This window comes from Trichosurus vulpecula, chromosome 1 (genome assembly GCF_011100635.1).
Source record: "Trichosurus vulpecula isolate mTriVul1 chromosome 1, mTriVul1.pri, whole genome shotgun sequence".
In the NCBI taxonomy this organism is placed as follows: Eukaryota; Metazoa; Chordata; class Mammalia; order Diprotodontia; family Phalangeridae; genus Trichosurus; species Trichosurus vulpecula.
This window is the reverse complement of record NC_050573.1, coordinates 77,129,645-77,138,384: the sequence shown is the minus strand read 5'-3', so window position 1 is coordinate 77,138,384 and position 8,740 is coordinate 77,129,645. Positions and strand designations below refer to the sequence as shown.

The following is an 8,740-nucleotide window of genomic DNA, read 5'->3' as shown; positions in this document are numbered from 1 at the left end:
CTGAGGCCTAACCCCTTTCTCTTAAGAAAGTGTACAAAATATATATAACCTATAAAAAATTGCTTGCTTACCATCTTAGGGAGGGGGGGAGGTGAAGGAGGGATGAAGAAAATTTGGAACTCAAAATTTTTTGAAATAAATGTCTGAAATTGTCTTTACATGTAATTTGGAAAAGATAAAATATTTTTTAAAAAGTGTGCAAAAGCTTAAGAATGAAAGGGAAGGCCCTGGAAAATAGATGAAGGGTAATTACCAAATTTAGATAAAGAAATCCCCCATGTCCTTTAGAACATTGCCTTTCCCCTTCCTCTGGATGGACTCAATTATCCAGGGGGATGCTGGTAAATGTTAAACCACCAACTCTCCAAAAAAAAGAAAACAATACACTTTTAAATTTAATCTGGAGTATTAACATTTTCTCCACTTAGTTACGTCTGACAACCAACAAAACAACAATCCAAGCCTTGAGTTGTAGCATTTGCCAATTTCTGAGGGTAAATGCTCGCACTGAAAATTTACCAATGGTTTGAGCTGGCTCTAGTACACCCTTGGTTATGACCCAACTAAGGTCAATACCCTCTTTTCTTGTGTTCTGAAAGGACTAAGCTATTTATCACAGGGGTGGTATCCCTTTGATTTCTTCAGTGACCAGCTTCAAGAGATTCCTTGAGGGAATAGGGCAAAGGGGAATTGCATAATTTTTGGAAAATGGTTTTCCAGGGCTGTTTCTCCCACAATTAAAATAGCTGCTATTCTATTAGATGAAGTGGGATGTCAACCCCAATTTGTGTTTTTTTTTTTCCATATTGAGGCATTCGTCTAATTCAAGATTTCGATAAATTTTACTCCAACTGCGTTGTGTTAGAAAAAGATTTTTATCAGCATTCCCCTCAGTGCCTAAGGATATGAAGGCACTGTGTCAGTTTGGACATATTCTTCTCCAAGCAGAATAATACTTGGTTTAGAATAATGACAAATTAATACAAAATGATTCTGGCAGCCTTATGCCTAAACAAAGAAGACAATATTAGTAATTTTTCTTCAAGAATAATAAAGGGCTTAATAGATTTGTTGACTGACTCATTTGCAGTCAACTGTAGGAATGTCCTTTTGCTCTAGCTCTTAAGAAGGAAAACCCAAATCCCCTCCCCTTCAAGTCAGTGAAAACCTCAGCAAGAAGCTTCTTCAACAAAGGAAAAGGAAATCTGAAGATACGGGGAAAATTGTGCCTGCACACATTTTCTACCTTCTCTTTGGCATTGCTGATCAGTTACCTTCTGTCACATCTGGGAAGCATTAGAAAAGCCTGTATAACCATAACTGTAGTTATCTCTGTATCTTTTTGCTCACCTTGATTGTGAGCTTTATGAGGGTGGGGACCCTCTCTTAGCTTAAATGTTCTTGCCAAGACAACCTCTGTGCTCTTTACATTGTAGGTGCCTAGTAAATATTTGTTGATTCTAACTGGGACTTAAGTGTTTCAGTTGAACTTGGCATGATTTTATTTTAATATCCCTTGGCTATTCACAGCCACACCTTGGCTCAGTAATGGAAGGAAAGAACAGAAGGAGGGAGATAGGGAGGAAAAAGGAGGAAGGAAAGGAAAGAGGGTGGGAAGGAGGTAGGAAATAAAGAAAAAAGAGGGAGGGGATAGAGGGAAGAAAGAAAGAAGGAAGGAAGGAGGGAATAAAAAGAAGGAAGGGAAGGAGGAAAATGGGGGGGAAGGGAGGAAAGGAAAGAAGGAGGGAATAAAGGAAGGAGGGAGAGGATGGAAGGGGGAAGAAAGGAAGAAAGAAAGAAAAAAGAAAGGAAGGAAGGAAGGAAGGAAGGAAGGAAGGAAGGAAGGAAGGAAGGAAGGAAGGAAGGAAGGAAGTTGAGTGTGATGATGGAGGTCAGGACATCCTCTACTGGGTTATCTGAGGTGAGTTTGTGAAAGACATTCCTAGACTTGAATGGGAAGGATCCAGTCACAAGAGGGAGCCTGGAGCACACCCAGCTGGCATTTCCACTATGCAAGGAGTTGGATCTCAGTTTTTGGAGGGACCAAGGAGCCTTGTGGATATTCCTGTCTTCCCCCATGGATCTCAATCCATTCTTCCCTGCAGGGAAGGACTGGGTCAGTGTGTCTAACTGGGGAAATTTGGTAATATTGAAAAACAATCATAAATAGGAATGAGCCACAGACCTTTTTAAGCTCTCCAGGTTTGGGCCAGGGCAGAGACCCCAGGATATGGCATTAGAGGTCCAGAAATCCCCCTTCAGTTATAAAATTCTCAGATGGGATGATGAAGGGAGATCCGCTTAGTTCAACCCTACTTCCATCCCTTCCCACCAGAAGGTCTGCCTCTGGGGCTGCTAACAAGGGCTAAGGGGTAGTTAGGCTTTTTAATCTTCCTGGGTGTTGGGTTTGACTGGGTTGACCTATTACTCCAGAGCACTGACAGGGAGGCAGGGGCCATGATATTGCTGTTTGGTGAGATTGGTAATGAGCCTTCTTCCCCCGCCACACGTGGGAAGATGCTAGATGAATCTAGTTCTATCTTCTGCATATAACTATTCTGATCCTGAATGGGCTACATTTCTGGAGGAGGTGGGGAATGGAAATGATCTCAGGTTCCCACCATCAAGTTGTCATAATTCTATCAAGGCTGAGAGAGGCACTTCAGTCTCAGACAGAACTCTTCAGAGACTGGCAGCTATCCCTCCCCAAAGCTAATTTGTTCAAAGAGAGAGTGGGGCCACCTCCCCTAACTATCCCACTGCATTTCCTGATACTGAGTTGGAGTTGGAGCTGGAAGTGACTTCCAAGTTTATTTAGCCAAGACTCCTCATTTTATAAATGAGACAACTGAGGGACAGAGACTGAGGCTAATACTACCAGCTCACATTTTTAGGGCCACAAATACCCTACATATCTAATTTCATCTGATCCTCATGGCAGACCTTTGAGATAGGAGGTAGCCAAGGCCCAAAGAAGTTAAATGATTTGTCCATCTCCTAGGTATCTGAGGTAGGATTTAAATCCAGGTCCTAACAACTCCAAGTCCTACACTGTGACTTAGCTGAAGTAGTATTGGAAGAGGATGGCCTTAATGACACCAAAGTTGTGAGCCTGAATGATGAGATAGTGGCACCTTAGACAGTTATAGGGATCTTAGCAAGAGAGAAAGGTTTTGGAGAAAGATAATGAGTTCAGCTTTGGACTGTTGAGTTTTAGATGCTTACAAGGACATCCAGTTCAAGACGTCTAAAATAGGCAGTTAGAGATGCGAGACTGGAGGTCAGGAGAGAAGTTAGGGCTGGATAAAATGTATCTGAGAGTAACTGAAACTATGCTAAGCTAATGCAATCATCAAGTGAAATGACAGAGTGAGAAGAGAAGAGAATCTAGAATCAGACCTTAGGGGATCCTCCATATTAAAAGGCAAGCAAGTAGTCACCTAGTTTTTGTTCGATAATCTCAAGAGACAGAGAGGCCACTACCTCCTGAAAAAGTCCATTATCTCTAAGATAACTCTTATTTTTTAAAAAAAAATCATTATTTTTAGCATTCTTTTTTTTTAAACTGTGAGTTCTGAATTCTCTCCCTTGCTCCTTCCACTTCCTATTGTAAAGGCAAGAAATGTGATATCAATTATACATGAGAAATCATGCAAACATATTTCTGTATTAGCCATGTTGCACAAAAAAGCAAGAAAAATAAACTAAAAAAATTACGTTTCAATTTGCATTCAGACTCTATCAGTTCTTTTTCTGGAGGTAGATAGTATTTTCCATTGTAAGCACTTCAGAATTTCCTAGCTTGATCATTGTATTGATCAGAATAGCTAAGTCATTCATAGTTGATCATCATACATTACTGATATTAATATATACAATGTTCTGGTTCTGCTCACTTCATTTTGCCTCAGTTCATATATGTCTTCCCGGGTTTTTCTGAAAGCATCCTGTTCATCATTTCTTATAGCACAATAGCATTCCATCACAATCATATACCACAACTTGTTCAGCCATTCCCCAATGGATGGGCATCCCCTCAATTTCCAATTCTTTGCCACCACAAAAAAGCTTCTATAGATATTTTTATACATATAGATCCTTTTCATTCTTTGGGATACTGACCTTGTAGTGGTATTGCTGTATCAAAGAGTATGCAGTTTTATAGCTCTTTGGGCATGGTTCTAAATTACTCTCCAGAATGGTTGGATCAGTTTACAACTCCACCAACAATGCTGTCCCAATTTTCTCATATCCCCTCTAACATTTGTTATTTTCATTTTATATCATATTAGTGAATCTGATAGGTATGAGGTGGTACCTCAGAGTTGTTTTAATTTGCATTTCTCTAATCAATAGTGAATTTTTGCATTTCTATAAATGGCTATAAATAGCTTTGATTTCTTCTGAAAACTTCCTGTTCATATCCTTTGACCATTTATCAATTGGGGAATGGGTTGTATTCTTATAGATTTGATTCAATTCTCTACATATCTGAGAAATGAGGCTCTTATCAGAGAAAGTTACTGTAAAATATTTTTCCCAGTTTCCTTTTAATCTTGGCTGTATTAGTTTTATTTGTGCAAACCTTTTTAATTTAATGTAACCAAAATTATATATTTTACATCTCTCTCTCTCTCTCTCTCTCTCTCTCGTTTGGTCATAAATTCTTCCCTTCTCCATAGATCTGACAGCAAAACTATTCCTTATTCCTCTGATTTGCTTATGATATCACCTATTATCTAAATCATGTACCCGTTTTGACCTTATCTTGGTATATAGTGTGAGATATTGGTCTGTACCTAGTTTCTGCCAAACTGTTTTCTAGTTTTCCCTGCAATTTTTGTCAATTACAAAATTCTTGTCTCAAAATCTTGAATCTTTGGGTTTATCAAACACTAAATTGCTATGGTCTAATTACTATTATATATTGTGTACCCTATCTATTCTACCGATCCACCACTTTATTTCTTAGCCAGTACCAGATTGTTTTAACAATTACCACTTTGTATTACAATTTGAGATCTGGTACTGCTCTGCCGTCATCCTTCACATTTTCCCCCCATTTATTCCTTTGTTCTTCCAGGTGAGTTTTATTAGGTTTTCTTTTTTTTTTTTGGCAGGGCAATTGGAGTTTAGTGACTTGCCCAAGGTCACACAACTAGTACATGTGTCAAGTGTCTGAGGCCAGATTTGAACTCAGATCCTCCTGACTCCAGGGCCAGTGCTCTACTCATTGCACCACTTAGCTGCCCTTCATTATGTTTTCTAACTCTATAAAATAAGTTTTGGTAGTCTTATTGGTATGTTACTGAATAAGTAAATTAATTTAGGCCAAATTGTCAATTTTATTATATTGACTCAGGCTACCCATGAGCAATTCATATTTTTTCCAATTGTTTAGATCTGTCTTTATTTGTGTGAAAACCATTTTTATTATTCTTTTCATATAGTTCTTAGGTTGTCTTGGCAAGTAGACTCCCAAGTATTTTATATTGTCTGCATTTATTTAAACTGGAATTCCTCTTTTTATCTTTTCCTGCTGGATTTTGTTGGTAATGTATAGAAATGCTGATGATTTGTGTGGATTTATTTTATATCCTGCAACTTTGCTAAAGTTGTTAATTATTTCGACTAGTTTTAGTAGATTCTCTAAGTATACCATCATAAGATCTGCAAAGAGTGATAGTTTTGTTTCCTCATTGTCTGTTCCTTTGATTTCTTTTTCTTCTCATCACCCTAGCTAACATTTCTAGTATGATATTGAATGATAATGGGTTTTTTTGTTTCACCCCTTATCTTATCGGGAAGGCTTCTAGCCAATCCCCAATACAGACAATGCCTGCTGATGGTTTTTGATAGAAACTACTTACCATTTTAAGGAAAGCTCTATTATTCCTATGCTTTCTAGTGTTTTAAATAGGAATGGATGTTGTATTTTGTTAAAAAGTTTTTCTGCATCTATTAAGTAATCGTATGATTTTTATTGTATTTGTTATTGATATGGTCATTTTTGCTAATAGTTTTCTTAAAATTGAACCACCCCTGCATTCCTGGTATAAATCCTACCTGGTCATAATATTGTATGATATATATTTCTGATATTTGTGATTTAGTGTTTGATAAGCCCAAAGATTCACAATTTGTGATATATTTGTGACATATTTCTATAATCTCCTTGCTTGTATTTTATTTAAAATTTTGCATCAATATTCATTAAGGAAATTGGTCTATAGTTTCCTTTCTCTGTTTTGACTCTTCCTGGTTTAGGTATCAGCACCATGTTTTGTGTCATAAAAAGAATTTGGCGGGACTCCTTCTTAAGGCAATTCTTGCTGTTAGATTTCCCTAAAATGAAAAACTAAAGCTTTAAAAAGAGAGAGAGAGAATAGCTTTAGAATCCAGGTCTCCAGACTCCCCATTGGAGAGGTTCTTTCTACTTCCATGCTGCTTCTTTGTATCCATTCATTTGGACATTTATTTTGCACATCCTATCTACAGAGAATTGGGTCCAGGGAATAAAAGCATAGGAGTTAGAACTGGAAGGAAGCTTGCAGATTAGCAACCCTTCTGTTTTAAATATGGGAAAAAAATAAAGCTGAAAGAAAGTACATGATTTGCCTAAGGTCATATAGGTAGCAACTCACAGAGCTGGGATTCTGACCCAGGACCCCTGCCTCCAATGCCATTGTTTACCCCAAATAGTTTACTACTAAAACCAGAACTGCCCCTGAGGAGTGAAGGTAAATTCACAATCAATTCTGGGTTTCCCCATGGAGAAGCCTGGACAGGGAGGGAACTCTGAAGAATTGGCCATGACTAAAGGAGGACCGTCAGTTGGTAATCAAATCCATGGGATCATTTGTCCATCTGTCTTAGGGGTCAGGGGTTGGCCTGGAAGGCCCTCTGTGGAGGGGGCCAGTGACCACTGTCTTTACTCAACTCAAAGGAGTGGGGTGGGAATGGAAGCAAGAGGAATATGGGTCTTTGTTCCAGCCCCTCAGGCCGTGGGGCAGGTCATATTGACTCTCTGGAAATCTGGCCAAATTTGCAGCAGCTCCTGGGGCTGGAATTTGTGAACCAGGGCAAGTCGGTGGAAGGCACAGTGTTCATACTGTAGTGGAAACATCTGGAAGACTTGGGGGGGAGAAGGAGTGGGTTTCACCCCCAGCTGCTGTAGGCACAAGCCCACAAAGACATCCTCTAAGTAGATGACCTTGAGAGTCTGGGCCACAGCCAGAACCCTGAGGGCTAAGGGTCCAGACAGAACATAGCCAGGACCCGCACAGTAGGGGGGGTATTTGTCCGGCAAGTACACCTCTGGGGGCATGTACCACTTGTAAGCTGGATTCCGAAGAGGGCCTGAATTTCTGTAGATGTAACCTGTGATAAAGTCAGGCCGTGGGGGTCCATTGGGCTGAAGCACCTGCCATACCAGAAAGCTGGGGTTTAGAAATACATCAGCATCCACCTTGAGGACATAGTGGGCAGTGGGACAGTACTGGGCCATCCATTCCAGCCCCATGAGGACCTTGAGAGTCAAGTTGTGGTATGTATCCAGGAAGCCCACCTGGAGGAGATCACCATGCTCCCTGTCCTCTTCTTCTAGGAGAGTATGAAGTTCCTTGGCGAAAAGAGGTGGGGGCAGACCAAGAACAAAGAGGCAGCGGATGATCACACCAGGAACCAAAGTTTCATTGCCCCATGTTTCCCGGATGGCTTGGCGCACCGCCACATCCTGGGGCCGGGTCATCACCAGCATGAGCAGGAAGGGGGCACCTCCAGGACTCTCACACTTGTCAGGATGGTTGATCAGGAAGGGGTAGGGATAAGGGTACTTCAGGTCCAAGGGATGTGGTGTCCGAGCCTGCCACTCAAACTTCCTTAGAGGAAGACTCGAAGTTTCCCCAGCTGGCTCTGTAGAGACAAAGGGCTTCAAATCCACAGAAGGAGTCTGGAAATCTACAAATTGACCCACCAGCAGTACCAGCAGCCCCACAAAGGCTGTGCTAAGGAGAGTCCCCAGCACCAGCCACCTCCTGGTCAGCTTCATGTTGCCAAGTTTGTCCTGGGTAGGGAGGAGTAAGAGACCTGGTCAGTGCTGGGTGCAGGGTTCCACACAACCCCAGTTTCTGCTCAGCTCTCCGGGCCCTTCCCCTCCCTCTGTGGGTCAGCTATTTCCTGGTGTGGGGGGCCCCCCGGATTTGTAGATCCGGGAACAACAGGAAAGATAAGGGCATGGGAATAGGGAAAAAGGCTCCCCCACTCCACTTTGTGCTAGGCCTGCTGCCAATTTAGTACTGAAGGAAAAAGAAAGAAGGACAGGTCAGAAGGGTTAGAGAACCTGCACTGTAGGGGGTGGGGGGTGGGAAGAGCCCTGAGTTGGGAGTGAGAGCCCTGGGGCTTAGGCTCAGCTCTGCCACTGACTCTCCTTGGACAAGTGACTCCTCCTCTTGGGAGTTCAGGTTTACCCATCTGTGAAACGAGGGGAGCTGACCCAAATGACTTCTAAGGTCCCCTGTCAGCTGTGAGTATGACCTTGTGAGATTAAAGGATTTAGAACCAGAGGGGCCCCATCTGAGTGACCAACCCCTGGTTGTGCAAGGAGGTTTGGGACGGAAGAGGATGGGGCTGTCCCTATGGTCCCCTTCAGAGAACTCGGCCCCATTCCTTGCTTCACTTATTCCTCTCCTATCTAAAGTCATCCCTTTCTCCCAGACCTAGAACCAGTCACAGCCCCCAT

At 41.6% G+C, this 8,740-nt stretch overlaps 1 protein-coding gene across 1 annotated transcript; it reads right to left on the bottom strand.

Annotated features, from left to right (window-relative positions):
• Positions 1 to 6,997: 6,997 nt before the first annotated feature.
• On the bottom strand, positions 6,998 to 8,050 carry LOC118842334 (beta-1,3-galactosyltransferase 2-like). Its single transcript, XM_036749898.1, has one exon. It carries the CDS (start codon positions 8,048 to 8,050, stop codon positions 6,998 to 7,000), a length of 1,053 nt encoding a protein of 350 aa, XP_036605793.1.
• Between the last annotated feature and the right edge of the window lie 690 nt (positions 8,051 to 8,740).